Raw genomic sequence first — 24,673 nt, 5'->3', positions numbered from 1 at the left:
AGTCTCGCTCTGTCGCCCAGGCTGGAGTGCAGTGGCGCAATCTCGGCTCACTGCAAGCTCCGCCTCCCGGGTTCACGCCATTCTCCTGCCTCAGCCTCTCCGAGTAGCTGGGACTACAGGCGCCCGCCACCACGCCCGGCTAATTTTTTGTATTTTTTTAGTAGAGACGGGGTTTCACCGTGGTCTCGATCTCCTGACCTCGTGATCTGCCCACCTCGGCCTCCCAAAGTGCTGGGATTACAAGCGTGGGCCACCGTGCCCGGCCTGCCCTAAGAATCTTAAGTTCAATACACCTCTCTGTCTTCTTGTAATTAATTTTTTCCTCAAGTCTAATTACTCAAAATAACATAAAACCTATTACGGTCATCACAATGTTGTGCATAACACTTTGAAACTTAAAAATAGATGTCCAAACAGGGAAATAATTAAATAAATTATAGGAGAAGCCCCTCAGGTAAGAACTGGTACTCTTATGATCATTGTAATATACTTGAATGTTATCGTTCAGAAAATAAGATGCCAGTTCTAATAATTGAAATATTGAAGAGCTACAATAACCAGTACACAAGGCTTTAACTATTACACTACTTAGATTTTTTTAAGCTAAAGCTTTAGTGACTAAGTCATAAGGCAGCTTTAAGAAACTTCGATCACGTGGTTGAAGGTGAGTGACAAAGTCAAACAACTTTTATTATGAAACAGTGAATACTGTAAAGTTGATTCAAATAATGACTTACGAAATTTGGTTTTTTTTGGTATAAATATAGTATGCCTCAAATTTGAAATTTCAGTAGATAGTGACTACAGTCATAGAAATTTTAATCCCATGCGATCACTTTAACTGGAGGAATATGTACAGAAAGGCTTCAAGTTAACGATAAAACTAGACTCACAACATTTGCCACATGCTCGACAAACTGAGTGTGGTTAAAAACACATGAATTTAAGACTTGTTTTCCCAAAGGAAGTTATGATCTATACCACTTCACAATTATAGTAAACTGTGATTTTAAAGTAATATCATCCACAAAAAGTCACTTCAAATTATCTTCTAAATTTCTAGAGTAAAGATGTCGTACTGCAGGCAACTGATTTGAGTAACAGAAAGTGTAGAAATCACTGCAAATGCTAAAAGTAAAATTTTAATAGGAAAGTGTAATATGACTGACTTCAGTGGATCCAAACAAGTAAAATAATGACATTTTTAGTGAGTAACACAAGTGCTCTGACACTTATTTCTTAAGCTGTATTACTTGAAAAGCCTTCAGACATTATTTTATTGCTGTTGCTCAATTCTGTACTCAATAATTGTACATAAGTTACTGTCCATCATTTACCTTAAAGTTAAATCTACATTTAGGGAAAAAAAACTCCATCAAATTGCTGTGATTACATTAAAAAGTAGGAAATTTGGGGGTGGAAAAAAAATTAATGGTCCCTGTACTAGTACAGAGCTAAAATTAAAAATCAGGTACATATGGGAAAGGTTAAGAAAGAAACATTGATACAGTGTCATTATCATCACCCATGGCAACAATTCACCCAAATTTCTGAGCATTTACCATGCACAAGAAACTATTTTAAGGAACTATTTAACAACTATTAGAAACTATTTAACAACTATTTAAATAAGAAACTAGTTAAACTGTTTATTTTATCCCTTCCCTTTAAGCTATTTATGGATATTTACCTCATTTAATTATACCAACAATTCTATAACTTTAATTATACCAAGAACTCAATTTTACCGACGTAGAAAGTGAATCACAAAGAGGTTAAATAACTTGCCCAAAAGCAAGCATAAGATGTTACAAAAGATGACTGATTTTACAGTCCATCAAAAACAATGTCCATGGCACATGGTTTTGCCCAACTGGACTTACTAAAATACATGGAATAGTGAACAGGAAAGTATCAAGAAAGCCCAAGGGCAGAAAGCACTAAAATAATGATAATATAATTACACCAAAAACTTAAAAGGAATATAAAAACGTTGTCTTTGGAATCCAAGCAGTAGGAGGCGACAAAACAAAACATGTACACAAAATCACATATAGCAGAAAAAGAATTAAATTATAAGACCCTAAAATAAAAATTTTCTAATTATGCTATTTTTCAAATACTTGTACTGTTACATGACAGACTAACATCACAGTTACACATCTTTCTTCACAAATTTTCAGCTATCATAGAAGTTTTACAAACTTTATAAAACAAACTAGGAATTACCTCCATCCAAACAACAGTTTGGATGAAATTTGCTTATTCCCCAGAACAGTAGTCCAGTTTACAGTTGTTGATAGTCCTTCAACTGACAAAGTGGCATTTCATCTTTTCTACATCAGCCCCATAATGTAGGTTTGGTGGGTGTTTTCCACTTAAAGTGTAAGTAAAGCAAGATACAGAAGAAAAGTATGTGCCCTAGGTCAAAAAGTTCCACCTTCTTATTACAAATTCGGGGACTTTCTGCCAAATCACACTGTCTTCTAAAAATTACTGCTTTATTAAAGTGGCAGAATTTATCAGTAAAAAGTGATAGCTGCTTGTCCTCAGCTCACAAACGAACATCATTCATTCATTCTAAAATGATACTTGTAATGAATGCCTGCTTTGTGGCCAACGCTTATGAGGTCCTGGGCTACAAACATGAAAAAGATCTGTGGAGCTCACAGTGTACTGGGAAGAGAAATATGTAAGCTGATAATTATAACTTAAACAGAGAATCCTTTATCATAAAATACAGTCACATACATGAACTGCTAACAGTGCCGAGCATCATACCCTGACAGGGGAGGTGGTGGTAGAGACAGACTCCCCAGTGAGCCAGAGTGGTAAAAGAAGGATGGCGGGCACCACACTGTCTGGATCTGTGAGAGAAGCTATCAGGGAGTGGCTAGCCCTTCTTCTACAAAAGGATACATACAATTCTAAGAGAGAACTAGAAAAGGGTTAGGGACAAAGTTGCTGGGGTGAGCGCCATGAATCTGCTGTGATGGTAACTACTTATGGGTCCAACACAGGGACTGTCATCCTGAGCCTATCTTAGAGATAACAGAAGAAAGGAGGAACTAATCCTGTGTGAGAGGTGGAAAGGATTTCCTTTAGAGAAAATGACAATAAACTCAATACTGAATAGGAATGTGCCAGGAACGGAAAAGTGGGGGTGGGAGCAGGGATGTGGATAATGATGAGTCTGACAGTAATAATAACAATAGTTAAAGAACACTTTCTGATTATTTATTATGAGCTGACACTATGCTATGTGTTTCTAAATTAATTTATTCATTGTAATATTACTGTATCCCTAAAGAGGTGGGTACTATTATTACATATCCATTTCACAAATGAAAAAATTAAGACACAGAAAGGTTAGGTAACTAGCCCAAAAGAAACTGTTATAAGAACTGAAATTCAGTCTGAGTTTGACTTCAGAATCCATACTCTTAACAACCATGATAAAGAACTTCTACATATTGAATTGTAACATTTCAGTATTCCAATTTGAAAAGTATCACCTTTAAGATTCTTCTACAAATTTGTTTCATGGGTATGATACATAAAATCTTTAAGAAGTCTACAGTAGTCCCACAGAAACATTTAAAAATCTATCAACTTAAAAAAAACATTCCAACAAATGACTAATGTTTTCAGTACCTTTTTCTAAACCTTGGTGATTCAAACAGTGACAAGTGTGCAATCCATATCGTTATGACTGCCAGTGAGTAAACTTTTCAGCCCAGCAAGTCTGGCTGAGTTTTGTGCGAGTGTGCGCCATGAAACAAAGGCTCACTCAAGCTGCTTATGCCTTTTACTGCCTCTCCATTTTCTCCAATCATCCCTGCTCCACTGGCTCCTTTGTTTCTGCCTTCAAACAGCAACAGGTCTCCCAAATCTGCATCTAAAAAAGTTTTAAACCGTCCACAAGGCCCTACTGTGTTTTATAACTGCATTCTACTTCCCTGACAGACACCAAAAGAGAGAGCTGGCATAAAAGATGGTACAGTTAAATGCGCTCTAAGTCTGGACATTCTTTTGCTTGTTGCTAACAAGCTGTGTGACCTTAAGAAATTTATTTCTAAGCAATATGCCTCCATTTTCCAGTCAGTTAAGTTAAAAAAAAAATGGCTAATATGGTCTGAAAGGTCCATTCAATTATTTGACCAACAAAAAATATGTGTATTTGTAGAAGGCACTTTGCTGTGACATAGCTTAGACACAAGTATATCACAACCAGTTAAATCATAATGGTCTCCACTTAACAGAGATAACTTCACTTCATAGACTATATTTTTAAAATACAGGCTGGGCACAGTGGCTCATGCCTGTAATCCCAATGCTTTTGGAGGCTGAGGCAGGAGAATCATTTGACACCAGGAATTCGAGACCAGCCTGGGCAACATAGCAAGACCCTGTCTCTATAAAAAAAAAAATTTTTTTTAATTAGCAGGCATGGTGGTGCTTGCCTACAGTCCCAGCTACTTGGGAAGCTGAGGCAGGACAATCACTGAAGCCCAGGAGTTGCAGGCTGCAGAGAACTATAATTGCGCAACTGCACCCCAGCCTGGGCAACAGAGACCCTGTCTCTCAAAAAAAAAAAAAAAAAAAAAAAATAACAATACTACTGTACATAGGGAGGCAGTCACTGTGAGAACAGAGGCAACACAAACAACCTTAATGGAATTTTTTTTTTTTTTTCATTAAAGCTTGGGTTCTAAAAATCCAAATATTCCCTACCAGAGCTATATTTTTATTTCAAATATTTTTAAAATTTCTCCGTATTACTACTATATAAGTAAGGAATCTGTGGAGAGAAAACATACTTCTCCTTGAAAGACAAGAAAAAAAATATGCTAGTTTTTAACTTGAATGCAATTTAAAACTAGGTGTGAATTGAAAGCAGTAATTCTTTTAGAAGGTTCATTCTGTTTCACACCAAATTGGGCCATATATATCATCAAATCATTCTAGCATTATAGTTATCGGAGAGTGCTTCAAAATTATACTTCAAAGAAATGGCACTGCTAAAATCTCTCTTAATGGGAACTGCATTAGCCAGACTTGCTGTCAGAATAATAGCCCGGTAGAATTGCTCATTTTTAGAGAGGCTTACATGCTTTCATAGGCATATGTATACCAAAGAATAACATAAAGCCATATAATTCTACAAATATTTTATTAGAATGAATGTGAGATTAAAGGATAGGTGCAATGCATTAAAATCTACCCTGTAATTACCACTTGAGCAATCTTTCCACAAAGATGTAAAGTAGTTGTCAAATGTAGGCCAATCTGAGACTGCATAATATTAAACAAGAGAACAGATGTTGTAACTAATATTCTACTTTGAACCGTGTCCTCTTAAAAACATCCTGAGTTCTAAACCTAATGCTAAAACAGACAGTTAATAAAATCAATGACCCCAAATGAACTCACCCTTGATGAAAATAAAGTAATATAAGAACCTGACTAAGGATATTTAGTATGCTCAAAAAGAAAAGGCTCATTAGCTCTGTAAGAAACCCATGTCAAAAAGATTCCTATGGTTAAGTAAGTGTCATGTGATTTAAGATCCCTCTTAAAAATTCATACCTCATATTGAAGACTAAATAATTCTACAACAAGAAAGAAATCTTGCTTAATTTTGTTCAGCTCGGGCTTTCCCAACTTTATTTAACCAGAGAGCCCTTTCCTCATTTAATAAGAAGCAACATATACTGACTGCATACTAAGTGCCTGGCACTATTCTATGCTTTACATCAACTAACTTATTTAATCCTCACAACAAGCCTAATGGGGTAGGGAGTACAGCAGAAAAAAGTTAAATGCCTTTCCCAAGGTCACGTGGCTAGTAAGTGGCAGAGCTGGGGTTTGACCCATGATAGTCTGCCTCTTCACCATCAGGCTATACTACTGCTTCTGTGGAACTAGTAGAACCCAAGAAACTCCTGCTCCCTGGAATTCTTATCGGCAAATGTTGACATAAGATAATTTGTATCTATACAAAAAGGGAAAAGAAAGGATTACACTGAAAAAAGTGTGAGGAATGGACAAAAATCCCAACAGTTAACTCAGTTGTGTTTTGCTGGTAGAACTAAGTAAGATTTCTTTTTTTCCTTTAAAATGATTTTATTGTTCAGCCTTCAAGAAATTAATAGGGGTAGTTAACATTTACTGAATGCTTATTCTATGTAAGGTACAATGCTAAGTGCTTTACATGCATTAAATCATGAAATCTTCGTCCCTTTGAAATGGGACACTATTATCTCCATTCTGCAGATGAGGAAACTGAGGCTTAGATGTCAGTGGTTCTCAAAATATGGCCCATGAAATCAAAATGATTTTCATAATAAAACTATTTCTTTTTACAGTGCTGACTTTTGCACTGATCATAAAAAAGCTATGGTGAAACTTTAGCACTGATCATAGAAAAGCTATGGTGGTAAAACTACCAGCTCTTGGCACAAATCAAGGCAGCAGTAGTGCTGTTCTGTGGAATCAGTGATTCCTCACCCCGTGTTTTACAAAGTCAGTTTAACTTAAGAATGCCCTTGATGACGCAGTAAAAAGTGTTAACTTGATTCAGTATCAACCTTTGATAGAGGTCTTATTAACAAGTAGTGATGAAACGGGAAGCGCATACGGAGCTCTGTGCTGCACAACCAAGTGCAATGATTGTCTCAAGAAAAAGCGCTTACGATGAAATTATTTGAATCATGAACATTTTCACAAAACACTGTTATTGCTTGAAAGAATAACTAAGCAACTGTCACTCAAGCATGGGGTATTTGGCAGACATTTTCTCAAAAATATCTTAAATGAGCCTGTCACTTGAAGGAAGATAACTGATACAGTATTTATTGCCACTAATGATATCTGACCTTTCAAATAAAACTTACAGCTTTGGAAAACTTCTACCACCAGGAGCTTGACATCTTCCCACTGTTTAAAGACTTTTCTGATGAGACACGTGGTGATATTAATATATGTATGTATTTTTCTCTAATTAACTTAGCACAAAATCAACACAAGGCAAAAACATTAAAGGGGAGGTTTGCTAGAAGCTTTTGAAAAAGGAGATTGCTCCTGCTTGAGGGAATGCTTTGAGAGGCCAGCCCTCTCTCTTTCTGAGCAGTACGACCTGTGGATACAAAGTCCGGAACTGCTCCAGTGATTCTGACCTCAAAGGGAAGCCAACCTCAAGATGGAGCTGACAGTGCAGAAGGCAGAGAAGAGATGGAAGAAACTATGGCACAGGCAACTTCATTAAGCAGATGAATTAAATCACTCCTGAAACCCATCCCACCTCTGAACCATCCAATACAGACTCTTAAATGTTGAAACCAATCTGAATCAGGTATTATGTTACTTACAATATAAATAAACTCCTCATTTGAGGCATACTGCTAAATTAAACCAAAATTTCAAAACCAAGTATGAATGTAACACTCTTATAATTAAAGAAGAACTTCTACTAGGAAAATCCACATTGAGTTTATATAGTTTCATTTGGAAATAACATTATTTTAAATTACCTTTTCAGTGTTCTTGTATTTTTCCCATCCTTTCAGCATTTTCAGCCATTTGGTAGTTCTTTCAATTTCCAGGTGCTTTTGCTAAAATAAAATTGAAATTCATTGTTATTGTTGTTCAATTCTTTACTTATGAGTTACAAAAAACTTCAAAGAAAATGCTGCTAAAAAAAGAACTAAAAAAGCTATGCTATATTAGCAGATATCCTAACTTGTAAAAAGTTAGATAATATCAGAACTGTATCAATACTAGTCCATAGCTAAAGATTAATAGGAAATGCTCTATCTAGGTAAAAAGATAAAGATATTATTTAAATTTTCCAAGACTTTAAAAGTAACCAAAATATTGTGTATTCTACAAATTTAAACAAAATTTTTAAAAATATTTTGAAATATTTTACAAAGCAACAAAAACACTACTTCAAAATTTAATTCTTTCTTATTTTACTGAATTCTAGTATACTGATGTTTTTAGTGAGAGTTTTTTAAAGGAAAAGTGGCTGTTTATTTATTTAATGGAAAGATTAATGTGTAAGTAGCTTTATGCTAGAGGAAAACTATAAAAAAAAAAAAACAACAAAACTAAGTACTAGTTGCTGCCCTAAGGAAATCTGACCAGGTGCCAAGGACAATGGATAAGGAATACACTGCGTGGTGGCAGGCACTGGCACAGGCAGGAAGGGCCACGGCAGACGGGGCAGTCAAATCCACCTAGGCATGCCAGAGAAAATGATCCCAAAATGAGGAACAGACAGATTATGAGGGCTTTTTTTTTTTTTTTTTAATCAAATGCAATGTGGGAAAGAATGTTCCAGGCAGCCTTGAGAATGCATGTATTTCTGAGACAGCAGGGGCTGACAACAGCTGCAAAGGGTTTACAAAAAAGCATCAGGACACCAGGCTGCCAAAGTTGGGAGAAGTCTCTTGCATGCCCACTCAAGTGAAATTCAGGGGCAAGGCTGCAGAATGGGGAAAGTGAGACGGAAAATGCTCGCTCTTCACTTCTTTGGTTTCCAGGAGAAGGAATATTTTTTCCTAATTACCTGGGCCCACGAGTGTAGTAAGTATATGAATAAACAGCAATGGAAATACAAGTCTACTCAGAAAAGAAAACCATTCTGAGGATACATTTTATACTCAAGGATGCACGCTCACTGCAACCCCACAAGGTAGGAATGATTGTCACCATTTTACAATGAGGAAACAGAGGCACAAAGGGCTTAAGGGACTTGTCCCAAGTCACCCCTCTCGTAAGTGGTAGAAGACGGATTCAAAGCCAGGCAGCCTGGCTCCAGGAAGTACACTCTGAGCCACCACATCTCTGGCTCCCATCCTGTCCTCTGCCCTAGTTCAGGCAATCATCATTCCTGGATGGAAGTAGCAGCTCCTTACTGACTGTCTACAATCCAGCCTCAAACAGGCAGGCATTATGCTGGCAGATGGCATATATGCCTCACCACCACTATTTTTAGACCTAAAAGTACATAAAATTCCAAAGAAAATCCTGAATTTAGGAAAAGTATCTCACCAATGAGAATATTTTTATAGAATTTCAATTTTAGGCATATTCTTAAAACTCAAATTACCTAACTCTTTTTAAAATTTTTGATGGGTTTCTCACAATAGAAGATGAGCACTCATGAGCAAAAGATATTCTTTTATAATTCATATTTTTCAAAAGGCTAAGTATATTCCTCATTACATTATTAGTGATAAAATGTTGCAGACAGTTCCAGAAATATGTTTAATTTTAAAACTCAGTGGGGCACTGAAATCTAATTAATGTTTCTGCTAAATGTGACTTTAGAGAAGGCCAAGCTGTGAAAAATTAAGATTGATCTAAATTGCCATTTGGTATTTTTTGTTCTTCTGCACTTTCTCCCCTGACTTCTTCAAAGTATAATCCTTTTTTCCACCAACAGGAAAACACCAAATAATTCAAGCCAACCCAAGAGTATAATAACATACACTTTGCCAGAACAACCCTGCTGAGATCTAGCAGGTCTCTTGCTATCTTTCATTTGTATGACCATGAATTATCTATGAATCACTTTAGGAAGTAGTAATTTTTTTAAAGGCACACTTTTGCATTCTAATGCTTATCACATATACAAATTATTTTAAATGCTATACATTCCCACACTGCAAGAACAAAACACACACATACACATACAAAAAAAAAAAATTAAGGATCATCAAGTATGCTTTCCCCTACAGCAAAAAAAATAAAATAAAATAAAATATACATTATACACACACACACACACACCTTGGGAAGCTATAGGATCCTAAAATTATTTATCAGTATTCAATCAAGTTTAAGTGTTAACTCCATAATGCTGTCCGTTCAATAATACCAAACCTGAATGCACATGAAAGTCTTTCCCCCAATCATGAATCTGTAATTCATAGATGAAATATACTTTCTCACCAAAGATGCTGAAGCTAACTATTCTAGCAACTGTTTTGAAGAAGTAACTGAAAACATATTCATATGTGACAAATGTGAACTTAAGTGCCCCCAAAAAATAAGCTAAGGAATGTCATCTTGCCATAGACTCAACCACAATAAGACAAAACTGGAATATAATAGTGTATTAGAAACTCCACTTCAAGTTCAACAGAGACTTTAAAGTCGACATATCTGAAACTATTTTCCCAAATATGCTGCTAGTACCCTTCTGTCCCTGCCATGAACTAACAGCATCACTACCCGCTAAGTCCTCCTTTTCTCTCACTTCCTACCCCCAAATCACACTCTGCTGGGTCCATGTTCTGTCTCCTGCTTCTATCCTGTCCTCTTCCCCAGTTCAGGTAATCAGAGTTCCTGAATGAAAACAGAAGCTCCCTGCTGGGATCCTTGTCTTCACTCCAGCCTCCACACTGCTACCACAACCCTTCACACATGTTCCAGTTCATAATCCTTCAATGGCTACCCATTTTCTAGAAGTAAAGTTCAAATTTCTTAGCACAGCACACATGAGCAGCCTTTCAGAATGTGGCCCCAATTCACCTTCCAGTTCTACCTCCTGCTACTTCTGTGATGTGGCCACCCTGAACTATTTGTCATTCCCATACACAGTGCATTTTCAGCCTTTATGACAAATGTTTCCTATTTGTCTGCCTGTCATGTTTTCTCACCATCATTTGGTAAAATCCTATGCATCCTCTCAAGACCTAGGTCAAATGTCCAACGCCTGGAACCTTTCCCAGTTCTCTCCATGTTCCAAGCAAAACCAACTGTTCCCTTAGCATTCCATGGCATGGATTCAAGACCCAGATGACCTGAGTTCAAATCTGAGTTCTGTCCCATACTGTTTCATTTGGGGCAAACTACCTAATCTTTCTGTACCTTAATTGTCTCATCTATAAAATGAGAATTATTTTGATCATTGTTACAGCACCTAACAGCTGTGTTCTAGTTGGCCTAAATGCCGAAATTGTATTATCAAAGTATGAACTCCTTGACTATAGAGACTGGATATGTTCATGTTTTTATCATCTAAAACAGTGGTTGTTATATAAGAAAAGTTAAACATTTAAAATTTAAACAGAATTTACATGAGAAAAAACAACTGAACCCTATGAAGGAATTAATAACATTCTGTGGTCTCAAGGTGGAAATATGAACAGACAGACTGAAACCAGAATGTTATTTCTGATAGCAATGTGATCACTGTAATACAGAAGTAACCAGAAGTTAATAATATCCTGTATGTGGCAGAATGGTAGAAATGGAATTATTCCATCATGCAGGTAACACTTTTCAAAGCGATGCCAAAAGGCAGAGCTGCTGATGTTAACAGCCTATATGAAACTGATATTAAATAATTCTGTTGGCTTCATACACAAACATCTTAGTTCTCTCAATTTGTATTTTGAAATATTTCAAACCTACAGAAAAGTTGAGAGAATAGCATGTCACATACTTATAAATGCTTCATGAGATCCACAGATTATTAACCTTTTGCTAGATTTCATTTATACTATTCAGGTTTTTAGGGGGAACTGATCATTAGACAATCACGACATGAATAGTTCGTCCCTAAATATTTCAAGTATGTATCGCCTAAGAATGAAAACACATTATCCTACATGATTACAGTACCATTATACCCAAGAAATTTAAAACTGGTTATTACCTCATAAGCAGCCTATACACCAAATTCCCCACTTGCCCCAAGACTGTTCTTTATAGCTGGTTTTTTCTGTGGTGTGGGCAATTTAGAATCCAATCATGCATTCTGCACTGCCTTTGCTGGCATGTCCCCAAAGTGCCTTGGCCTTTGTCTTTGATGACACTGACGTTTTGAAGAGTCCAGGCCACACTATCTGGCTTTGTGTGACTGGCTCCTCTGGATTTCAGCAGGATTATCACCCAATTATGTTGTCTTTCCCAGCACATCACATCAGATGCACATGATGCCAAGCTGTACCACTTCTAGCGATGATGCTACAGTTTCATCATTCAGTAAAAGTTAGTATTTGCCCAATTTTTCCATTAATAGAGAAATCCCCTTTTGTAACTAATGAATAATCCACGTGATATACTTTGAGACAGGGCGCATATCATGTTCCTTAACGACTCTACCCAATGGTCTCATCATCCATTGATGAGCCCTACCTGAATCAATTATGACTGTGATAGTGGTAAAATGGTGTTTGGGTTTTTTCCTATCATTCCTTCTATATTATTAAATGACATTATTAACTTTGGACTTTAAGAAGTTTTTCTTTTCTAGCTCCTCCCCTTTCGATATCACTATAGTCTAAAGAATTATTTGATTCCATGATTATAATCCATTATCATCATTATTCTTTTTGAACCTCAAACCGTCCCCTGGGAGGTGGGTTAGACTACTTCCTGTCCGAGTGGCAATTTCTCCCCTTCAAATTTGTCCTTTCGATATGCCCTATTTGTCTTTTACCATTTCTTAGTGTTCTGGTACAAAATGATTTTGGTCCACCTTATACTCTCCCTATCCCAACCTGGAATCAGCCATCAGTTCAAGAACCTGTGATTCCCTGTAGTGGATAGGATGTTCAAAACTAAATTTTTGGCACTGGATGTGCTTCTCACCAATTAAATTTTTAAAATTGTATAGAAGACGCTGACATAAGAAAATTCTACTTCTATCAGAATGTCAGAGCAACATATAGCCAAGGAAAATAATGCGAAGGCCATCATCTCCACCTCTACTCCCTCTGCTATCTCTCCATTCCCTCTACTGGCTAAGAAAACGCTACACTGCTGTATACTTTTCTTCCCATGAGCTGTTTTCAGCGAAGGACTAAACTTCTGTTTAAAGTTTATGATATAATACCCTATTGTCTTAAATTGATGTTGCCTCTAAGTCAGAAATGGCCTCGCCTAATGGGGCAAAGAAGGTGGAAGGATTAAAACTGGAACCAATATCTTCTTTGTTACCTCTCAACCTCCAGTGATCTGAGACTATGTTTTCAACCCTGTACAGGACCAGCTGAATAGTAAGTATTCAAAAATCATTTGTTGAATCATCTACATAGCTTTGTCTTCTATCTGGTCCAAGGCCCTTCCCACTATTAACATGGCTAATAATTCAGATAGTAAAGGCTAGACACGTACACAAGGCATGGATGGATATTACATAGCCTTCTCTTGTAAAATAAGAAATCTTGGGATTTGCTCAGATTCAAGTCTTCAGATGCTTTAATGGCTCTATTTGAACATTAGTGTGTATTGTGACATAATAAGAACTATATGATCTCTGCCCCCAATTCCCTCCTGGAGGTCATGGGAACCTCTAATTTATAGCCCTTCACAGGTGATAACCTGAGACTTTCAACTGGCTTCTGACGTGAGAGGCAATCTTATGGAAGTGAGCTCTTAACCTGTGAGGTCTGCACCTACTCTGGCTAGTGTCAGAATTGAGTTAAATTGTAGAAAATACATTTGGTGTCCACTTGGAGAAAAACCAACACATATCTTGGTAACCAGAAGTATTCTGTGCTGTGGCAAGTATGAGAGTAGGAAAAACAGTTTGGTTTTTCCCTATCTTAACAGTTTGTTTTTTGTTTCAGTTAGGACTCGTGAGTGAGGACAAAGTTGATGGGAGTCAGGCATGCCTAGACCTCACCAGCAGAGGTCAGAAGAAGACAAGAAGTACAAAAAGAAACGTGTCTGTTTTTACAGAACACCCTGACATTGGAAAGTCTATCAGTCATGTATCTTGAATAAGATTTCATACTACATTAAATTAAGATTTTTTTGATATAAATAGGTTCCAATATTCTATACACCATGCAAAAGATTGCACTACATGAAGGGATAGATGAATCTATGAAAATTCATAGTTTTACATATCTATTCCTCCTTATTAAAATCATCAATAAGCTCAAAGAAACAATATAATCCATTATTAATACTGTTCTCTACAGAGTAAATATAATGTTTGTTTATGTGCTTAAGTGCCTGTTTAGGGGAAACCAAAGCACTTAGTAAACACCAATACTAATCTTCTTAGGAAGGACTGTATACTACTCTCCCTATTTTAAACAGAGAACTGCCTTATGTAAAATAATACATTGGCAAAGCTGGAAAGAAAGCTGTGATTACCCGACTATGCACTAGTGTACAAGTCTTCCCCAGTGGAAATAAGAGCATGCTTCAAGTGTATGCTCTGTAAAGACTGCAGACCAGCAAGGCTATCATTTCTAGACTTTATTCTATTTTAAAAATGTAAACTTTTTAAAATTCATTTCCTGGAAATGGTAAAACTTGGCTACTAGGACTAGGCAGTCACCATAGAACACAAGAACTTAACTTAAACCTGAAGAACTTGGGGGAAATCCTGATAAACTAAGAGGTTTCCAGCCTTAGGCTGTTTTGCATGTGGCTAAGTTCTCATTCCACTTTAAAGAAACCAAAACTGTAAAAGGCAGGTCATGCAATATGAGTGCAGTTTCCGTACAAAAGGCCTTAGGGAAACCCAATCAACAGCCTCTGAATCCTGTCCCCACCCTCAAATAAAAGATTGACAAGTGAATATAAAGTTATATCTTATTTTAAAATAAATTACTAAGGTACGCATGGATCATTTTTTAGTGATTCCCCATTAAATTAAACTTTTTGGAGAAACAATCAATTAATTATAAGCCTAATTGCATTAAGAGGTCATTTACTGTATAGGCACATCGCTTAAAAAACTAATAAAAATTTTTGAAAAACAATATTCCTCAAGCATGCACCTCCTGTGTCTGATATTTCTGATTTTCTTCACCGCCCCATTTATTGAATCATTTAAATCATTGGTCTGAAGACTTTCAAACTTTCTGGACCAGGAAATTACAAAAGGGGGAGGGGAGTGTTGGAGAGAGAAGTGAATGCTGGATTGCCAGATTTTTATTTTGCCAAATGTGGATATCTTTTGTTAAAGACATCTTCCAACTCTTCCTGATTTCTCAAATAAAAGACACTGTAACACTTGAAGGGACAATCTCTGCCAGTCTTTATGTCAATATATTTAGTTTTACAAAGAATCCATTACATTAATTCAGCCCAAAAGAGAGATCATAGTCAGAGGGTGGGAACAAATCCTTATGTTCTCATTCAAGGTGGACTGCCACAAACTTCACAGGGGCAGCATTTACCAAGTTCTCACCATTACTCATTACTTCCTTCTCAGTCATTACTCAGCTACAAAGAATCTGCCTTTCGCCTCCATCTGCACTACCACTGCATTTCACATATATTATGGCCCCACCAAGCCACCAGTCATCTCCTACCTGTTGTCATACTTGACCTTCCTGTTGTCACTGGATGTGAGCTTCTCCAAGGCAGAAACTATGTCTTATTTAATCCTAGCATTCTACGCAGAACTAGGCCAGTGCTTGATACATAGTTGCTATTGAATTATGTAGATATTAAAACAAAGATATTCATTTGCTGAAACCTCTAGGTTATGATACTGTGAGAGAACCAGGCAGTCACAAGAGAATTCAACTGCAGGTCTGCCTATAGGGTTCTCTATATACATAAAATGGCAATTTCATCTACATCTTAAGGTTTTGCTACAGTTTTGATTTTCAGAAAAGTTTGATCCCAGGAAGATTTTCTAAAATATTTTTCAAATTCCAATTCCAATTTCACCTTCATTACCTGAAATTCAGCCCCTTGTCCTCATCAAACATACATGAACTGATAATAATCCCAGTCAATACCCCCACTTTCATTCTACAGTTCATTTTCTAGTACAGAAACAGCAGGGAGGAGAAGGCAGATTTCGGGCAACCTTAAAACATTCCATCACTACTTCAAACGCATGCCTGGGTGTGGAGCCAGTCCCTTGCTACGTATAACGAGGAAAGATTTTTAAATGTTGACAAGTTTACTATGTAACACTTCTCTAAGTACTTAAAATACTAAAATACTGACCCACAGAAAATGATTTTGGTTGTTGTAAGAAATTTACTAAAATCTCATGGAACAGTCACATTTCAAAGAGCTGCTGGTCTTAGAATGGTGCTTTATTTGCCACAGGGTACATGAGAATCACTTGTGAAGCCTTTAAAAATTACCTACCGAGAGGCTCCTCCCCAGAGAGGCTGATTTCACAGACTGAGGTGGGACCTGGGCAGCTGTGCTATCCAAGCCCCTCTGTTCTGAAGCATGCCTAGCTCGGGACCTGCCAGTCTGGAATGAAGTCTGTCAAGTACCTATCAGAGTCTCCTAAAATCTCCTAAAATTATTTCACCATTAATTACTATCTTACAGTGACATAATGAGGTCCAAAATCTAACAATGACTACCATTTCCACATAATATGGCACTTAAAATCACAAAGGTAGTCAATTTTATTCTTCTAATAAAGGCAATTCACCAGTAACTGTAAATAAACCAAGAGCAGGACTTACCCGTTCCACAGCCGCATTATGATCTGGGAGCTCCTCCTCACTGCAGAGGAAAAACAGTATTATATGAAATTGTTGAAATCAAAACAAACTTTTAAAAGCTTATATACTTATAGATACATATGATATACAATATTTACTTGTCACCACAAAAGTTACATAAGCTTCCATTCACTGAATTCAATATGAAATGATAGCTACTGTAGAACCACAGGGTCCCCTATCTTCAAAATCCAGCCCTGCACTGTCAAATACAGTAGCCACAAGCCACATTTATTAATAAAAAGCATCTAATTAACATTAAAATTTAATTTAGTTTAACACTGAGTTAGTCTCACTAGGCACAGTTCAAGAGCATGAATGTCACGTAGCTAGAAGCCACCATATTGAACGGGACAGATATAGAACATTTCCATCACTGCAGAAAGGTCCACTGGACAGCACTGCTCCAGACTAGGAGTGAGCAAACTTTTTCTAGCAAGATAAATATTTAAACAGTAAGTATTTGAGGCTTTCTGGGCCATACCATCTTTTTCACAACGATAGCTCTGATGATGTAGTACAAAAGCAACCACAGACACTACGTAAACCAAGTGTGGCTCTGTTCCCACAAAACTTTTACAAAAATAGGTGGTGAGCTGGATCTGGTCCACAGGCCCCAGCTTGCCACCCTCTGTTTTAGACCACCGCCTCCACTCTTGGTTCAAACTATGGTCTATAATCAATGATTGTTTAAAAAAAAATAGCATAAGGAAAAAACTGCCTCCAACAGACTTGTGAATTTAAAGAGAAAACTTTATTCAGTACAATAAAGAATGCTTGGCTAGGTGCGGTGGCTCATGCCTGTAATCCCAACACTTTGGGAGGCTGAGGCAGGCGGATCACCTGAGGTCAGGAGTTCAAGACCAGACTGCCCAACAAGGTGAAACCCCGTCCCTGCTAAAAACACAAAAATTAAATGGGTATGATGGCAGGTGCCTGTAATCCCAGCAACCTGGGAGGCTGAGACAGGAGAATTGCTTGAATCCAGGAGGTGGACGTTGCAGTGAGCTGAGACCACGCCATTGCACTCCAGCCTGGGCAAGAAGAGCAAAATTCCTTCTCAAAAAAAAAAAATAATAATAAACAAAAAAGAATGCTTCACTGTCAAAATTTCAAGAGATTATTTTTTAAATATACACTAAAAGATCAAATTCATTTCTGACACAGTATATTTGTGATATCATCTCTAATATAAAATATTCTGAGATTCTTGTATTAACTGTCAGTAATATAAAAACCACATGCTATCCATAAACAAAGTCATGCACTTTGAGTAGCTTTCTCAGTAGTACTGTTTTGGCAACACTATATTCTTGCCTTAGTTTCTCTTGAGATCAAATAATATACCATCTTGAAGAGCATGATAGAGCGGTATTCACCAGTACGGTATTTTCAAAGGCATTCTTTTTCTACTCTGAGGAGTCCTTAGGTGAACAATTACTACAGCCACAAAACTAACAAAAAAGAATAACAGCCAAAAGAGATCTTAGAGAGTCCAAATCTCTCATTTCACAGATAATACAACTAACACTTTCACTGAGTCACTCAGCCTAAAAGAGAGATGTTTAGCACTAATTCAGTGGGTTCAACTTCAGACAGACAAGATCTCAGATCATGCAGGAGTATATGAAGAAAAGGGATGGAGGTTGAGAAAACGTTTCTCAAGAAGAAACGAAACTGATTAAAAATAAAAGTCTTCAGACCTCACAGATGGATGAGAGAGTAAATATGTGGTCCAGCTTTCCTATACAGATGTTCTGGCATGATTTCTCCATGTCTAAAACTTTTCGTGGAGAATCTGCTATGTGCATACCAATCTCCACAGAGCTTTTCCCCCTCAAGTCTCTGTGCCGGCATATGCTTAACTTTCACACCCTTCTGAGGATGACGCTGCTGCTGCTTACCAAGAGCTCCCTGTAATGCCCAGAATACGCAAGTTGGCATGCTGGAAGAGCTCAGTAAACGGTGCTGAATGAAGATATGAACAGGAGGATGAACACATGCCTGCAGGCATGGATGCATCCTTACCTTGCCTCCTAAATATCCTTCAAGTGGAGGAGAAAAAAGAAGGCCCACAATCTGGGTGAATGCAGAGAATTCCTTTAGGTCAGCAAATTATGGTACATAGGCCAAATCTGGCCCACTGTGCGTTTTTGTGAAGTTTTAATGGAACGCTGTCACACTCTGCCATGAATGTATTGTCTCTGGTTGTTTTCATGCTGCAACAGCAGGGTTGAGCAGTTGTGACAAAGATCGTATGACCTACAAAGCCAAAGATCCTTCATATCTGGCTCTTTGGAGAAAATGTTTGCCAAACCCTGCTTTAGAGAACTAGGGCTTAAGAGCACCTAAAGGCTGCTTTAAGAAAACACCAAGCTGAAAGCAAGTACCTATATCTCACAGAAATACAGTAAGGGAAAACCATAAGACAGCCATCTCTGGAAGGAGACAGACCTTAACTGGACACATTGTTCATCTACTCTTAAACTTTGAAAGTATTACTAATTAGAGTTTATGTGCCTATAACCTCTCAACAGCTAGGTGGAGTATTTATGTTAACTATAACATGATCTTTCATTTGGAAACTTAAAAGTTAACTTGTTAAAACTAATAAGTTGACTATTGCTTAAATTTTATTTTTGTTTTTAAAGAAAATTTTATCTAAGTTTAAATTTAAGCCAGTCAAAATTTACAGGATTGGTAGAAAGAGTTCTCAAGCCTTTGTAATCAAAATTATATATATAATATTTTTATTATATATATAACATTTTTATTATATATTATATGTATTATTTATATATTTTTTTAATTTTTTTTTTTAGACGGAGTCTTGCTCTGTCACCCAGGCTGGAGTGCAATGGCGTGATCTCTGCTCACCGCAACCTCCATCTCCTGGGTTCACATGATTCTCCTGCCTCAGCCTTCCAAGTAGCTGGGATTGCAGGAGCACGCCACCACGCCCAGCTAATTTTTTGTATTTCTAGTAGAGATGGGGTTTCACCATGTTGGCCAGGCTGGTCTTGAATTCCTGATCTCGTGATCCGCCCACCTGGGCCTCCCAAAGTGCTGGGATTACAGGTGCAAGCCACCACACCCGGCCAATGATACTCTTTAAAAACAAACACACCTTTATTCTGCACATCATATACAGTCATTTTATACAGTCATAGTAAACTACAGAGAGTCTGCTTTTATAAACATATACATTTTGATAAGTAGCTGAAAATCTGAAGATTGGTATTAATTTTATCTTCTTTATTTCTGGTATGACTTCCTTCTAATTCTTCTATTAATAACTTGTGACCTAAATACATTATCTATCATTATCCAAATACCAAACATTCTTTGTTAAGTAGACTAGCAGTGACTATTTTTGATTAAAATGTTAAAGCTCTCCAACTTCTTCCTTAAACAAGCTATGTTTCTCTATTCTCCAGCTTTAACTCCATCATGGCACACACTGGGGAGAATGCCTCACTGCTGAGTACTAAACAAAGAGGTTGCTCATCTGGCAGAGCTCAGTTGGTTTGGCAACAGCTTTCATATTTATTGTGTAATCTATTCCAAAATCAAGTTGTTCTATATTTGTTAATTACTGTCACTCCACATATAATAACAGGTAATTTAAGTTTCTAAAATTGTAATTAGATATAAACTCAAGCAACAAAGGTTGCAAAGTTATTTTTGCCATTTTATTGTATTAACATTGACACTTAAAACCCAATTTCATTGCAGAATGAATCAAAAATTACACAGAAGTAAGACAGTAGAAAAAAATGCTCTTTTGAACCAGGTGTGACAGGGAGTAATATCTAAATGTTTACACCAAGCGATTTTATTCAATAGTGCATAAAACTCCAGTCTGTGGTGACAAGCAATAAAAACCACTAGTAACAATGTCTGGAGAAAATGTTTTACTTAAACTACTCATTGTACTAAAAATCACTGATTTTGGTGAAATTTATTAAGGCTTGACATTACCCTAATATCCATTTCTATGCTTCATTATGTTCCTCTGTGTTGTCTGTTTTAGGACCACATCATGGAGTAAATAAAATTAGTGTGATAGTATGAGAATGAGTACCAACCTACTTTATTTTTTAAAAAGCGGTGAGCTTAGCTATCTTAGTACATATCTCAATAGCAGTGTACATTGCAAACAGTATCCTTCTCTTTAGGTCCTCGTCTTCCCCCTTTAACTCTCTAGGCATTTCAAAGCACTTGTTCTGTATTTCTCTTATTTAAAATACAAGAAAGCAGCAACAGGCAGCATACTGTAGCAGTTCAGCATGCAAGTTCTGCAGGAAGACTGCCAAGGTCCACACCCTAGAGCTGACGCTCACTGTCAATACAACGAGGGCAAGTAACTTGACCTCTGTGCTTCAGTTTCATCGCCTAAAAAGAGGAAGACAAAAACAGTACCTACCCCAAAGAGCTTTTCAGGGGAATAACTGAGTTATTCCAAGTAAAGAGCATAGAACAGTGCTCGGCACACAGTAAGTGCACAATAAATATTTGCACTTTTTCCCCACTAGAGCCAAATGGACCTTAGCACTGACAGTGAAAAAACAAATACAAAAGAACTGACTGCAATATTCAGATTGCCAAATACAGACTAGGCTCCTGGGTCAGAATCATTTATTTCATGGCTGTAATAGTTCAAACACGGTTTTATACCTAGAAATGCTTCTCAATAGACAAGAGTCAGAGAGACTGGATGCATTCACTGGGGAATGTCTTCCCACCCAACTATCACAAGTGTGGACAAATCACTGGATCCACATTTGCAGGCATATTTCATGAAATTTAGCTGGCACCTACATTCATTATTTTACAATTTCAGTTTTGTATACCTTTCGGATTTGTGAATGTAGTTTTTTCTTAAAATTCATTTTAACTTGATGGTATGTTTTCAATTCCCCCAAATTAATGGACTGTGTATGTGTGATCACATGGGTGTGTTTAAATGTTAATAATGTACTTGTGCACTTAAAATTTTACATGGGAATCCATAATGCTAAAAAGCCAAATACAGCATTTGCCAGTTTAAAAAAAAGTACCTCTTGTTTCTAGGGCCCAGCTCATGTTGCTTTAAGCAATAAGAAAAGAAAATTTAGGTAATTAATAGATCCTTTTTGGAATGCACAGGTTTCCATATGTATTTTATACCATATTTGGACCATCTTATGATTTAAAAAATAAAAATAAAAAATCTAGTACGGTGGTTCATTCCCACCAGAAACACTTGGGAAGGTCAAAATCAGCTGAGGTGCCTCCTATCTTCTGAATCAAAATCTAGGAAAGACCTGGAAATCTAGTTAAACAATTTCCCAGCTGATTCTAATGTGCAGGCAAGTTTGGAACCCACTGGTGTTAACAGTCTTAATGCTTAAATTGTCCTTCATACCCCAGATCTGCACACTAACCCACCCAAATATGCAATCATTTCTTGTCACATGCGTAGCCAAGTTTGATTTTTTAAAAAAGTAGGGGTGGAAGTTTAATTTAAGAACAGTATTTCCATCATGGTTAAATACTGCTGTTATTCTAGTGAAGTTCAAAGGCTTCTGATTATAGAAGTGGGAGGATTGCTTAAGGCCAGGAGTTTGAGAAACAGGGCAAGACCTGTCTCTACAAAAACGAAACAAAGTCTTCTGATTCTAACTACTCAGAACATTTCAGATAGCTAATGGCATTAGGTATAACACTTAATATTTGTCCAGAATTTTATAAAGTATTCTTATATTTTACTTTTTCAAAGCCTCAAATACACCTGAAGATACATAAAAAAAGTATGTAAACCAATTCCTGTTTTAAAAATGAAGCACAAAATGGCTAAATGACCAAAGAACAGCAAAGCCACAAGAAGAGCACATATTCTCCAGCTCCGGGAACTGTTTCTGTCTGTTGGTTGGTTGGTTTTACTCTCAGAAAAACATAATACAACAAAATAAATTCTAAACTCAAAAAAAGAAAAAGGAGAAAATAAGGTCAGAGGACTGTACGTTACTGTGAACTACACAAAAAATGAATGTTTTTCCTTCAAAATTTAATCATGTATTATAAAATAAAAAGTCCTGGCTTTTTTTCCTATTTATAATAAATGAAATTGGAAAAGAGCACAGTTGAATGAAAATTTAGTTAATCCTTAAATTGTATGGAACTAAAGTATAAAGATGAATAGAAGTCTCCAGCCTGTAGGAATCTGATTAAACAATACCAGAACCAGAACAGACAGATTCATATCATGTGCAGGATGTTTTTAAGGATCCAAATTATTTTAACTACTTTACTTTATGTGATCTAGACCTCTGTCAACTCTTTATATAACATATTCAGGATGAATGGAATTAATTTTGAGAAGCAATATTATGAATACATTTATAACTATAAGGAAGATAAATGATATTTCTTTACAAGGCTAATTTTTAGGCTGCATAACACTAAAGTTTGAATTGCTATTTATTTTTAAAATGCACTGGTACAGAATGAAATGTTTTATAATTATTTTTAAAATACAAATTATCCATTTGCATTTAACTCGAATTATTAATATAACTCACCTACTGCACTTAATGTTCTTGATAAATTGCAAAAAATATTAAAAATTATATCTTAAACAGTTAAATTTTAATCACAGAGTTGTTAAAAAAAAACAAAAAACAGGAATTTAGTACCAAAAAGTATATTGTAAGACTATTCCTTATTCACAACAATTATATTAAAAATAAAGAAAATCAATATAATAGGTGACCACAGAAACAATATAATCTAAAAAGTAAGCTTTCAATCTATGTGACTTACTGTAAAAAGCCAAATCTATCCGTGACTTTGTAAACAAGGTAATCGGCATCTTCCCAAGGTTCAATCTCTGCACCTTCTCGTCCCTAAAATAAGGCACAAAAAAATGTGTTAATCAGAGTTTACAAAACTGAATAATTTTTTAAAATAAAAGGACGAAGAAATAAGAGCTATTTTTAATGTATTATTAAAAATAAGAGCTGGAAGTGAGGCATTACGAGCCTTAACATTTTTTTTTCCCCTTTAAACCCAACTATTTTTGGCAAGATAAACACTATTTCCCAGTTATGACTCTGGAAGATGCTGTGTGTCAGCAGCAGCTGACGCGGAGCTGAGCCAGGATCAGGCCAGGGTTCCTTGCGGAAGCTGATGAGGAAAGAAGAGCGATGGGGATGAGAAAGCCACTCAAGAAGAAACTGCCGAACCTTACGGTTCTAGACCAAACACGTCTCAGAGAAAGAGATTTTTTTTTTTTTTTGCCTTTTTATGCAAACTCCTTAGAGAAGCAGGCAGAGAAGCTCCTCGTCTATTTCTTTACTTCACAGCTATGCCAGCCTGAAACTACTCTTGCCAAGGTCAAAAATGACCTTCCAGCAGTCAGACCTGCTGGATGCTCTTCAGGCCTCATCTAATGGATCTCTGAAGTGTACTTGTCAGTGTCGCTCACTCCCTCTTCCCAACTCCTGTGACGTCGTCCTCTCACGGTCTCCTCACACCCCATCAACTCTTCTAATGGCTTTTTCATGGGTAACTCGTCACTGATGGTGTGCCCACAGTTCGGTCCACAGCGTGCTGCTCTTCTTAATCTAGGTATCATTTACTTTTAGGCTATTAACTAACACTGATCAGTGAAGAAACCCCAAATATAACTATCTATACCAATCCCTCAAATTTTAGACTCAAACTCCCAACTGTCTTGTGGACACCTCCATCTGTCTGCTTGTGTGTTCTCCTCTCAGTACACTGTGAGCATCCTGTAGGCAAGGACTGCTGCCACTCACTTCTGTCTATGAATCCCCAAGGCCTAGCACGATGCCTGGCCTATGTTAATTGTGTGGGGAAAAAAATGCACATAAGCAGGAATAAATGAGAGTGACACTGGTTTTAAATTAGTGAAGCAGTTAAATAAGTTAACTAAGTTTTTCATGGACTACAATAAAACCTCATCACAATGAAGGAAACCGTGTTTGTGTTCCAAAAATGAACTCTGGGAACATAACTGCTAAGCTGAGCACCACCTGTATGCCTCATGGAAGCAGGGCACAGTGCAGGTGGCTTTCTATGATTAAATCTCCTGTTATCCTCACAAATCATCAAAAGGAACAGATACATAATTACAAGCAAATGATACAAATACAAAACATGACATTTATAAATCACTGCTAGGACTCATTATAGACCTCAGGAGGTAA

The 24,673-nt window shown here is 36.8% G+C and overlaps 1 protein-coding gene across 2 annotated transcripts in view; it reads right to left on the bottom strand.

Annotated features, from left to right (window-relative positions):
- The window catches only part of USP6NL (USP6 N-terminal like), a 151,581-nt gene that overhangs the window by 41,997 nt on the left and 84,911 nt on the right, over nt 1-24,673 (bottom strand). For both annotated transcript variants that reach the window (XM_003257632.4, XM_030819307.1), the window contains 3 exons: nt 23,265-23,347; nt 16,422-16,461; nt 7,533-7,613 (listed from right to left, as the gene is read on the bottom strand). In XM_003257632.4, the coding sequence (XP_003257680.1) occupies nt 7,533-7,613; nt 16,422-16,461; nt 23,265-23,347 (204 nt within the window). The remainder of the gene's footprint in view (nt 1-7,532; nt 7,614-16,421; nt 16,462-23,264; nt 23,348-24,673) is intronic.

This window comes from Nomascus leucogenys, chromosome 9, assembly GCF_006542625.1.
Source record: "Nomascus leucogenys isolate Asia chromosome 9, Asia_NLE_v1, whole genome shotgun sequence".
NCBI classification, from domain to species: Eukaryota; Metazoa; Chordata; class Mammalia; order Primates; family Hylobatidae; genus Nomascus; species Nomascus leucogenys.
This window is presented reverse-complemented; position numbering and strand designations above follow the sequence as displayed.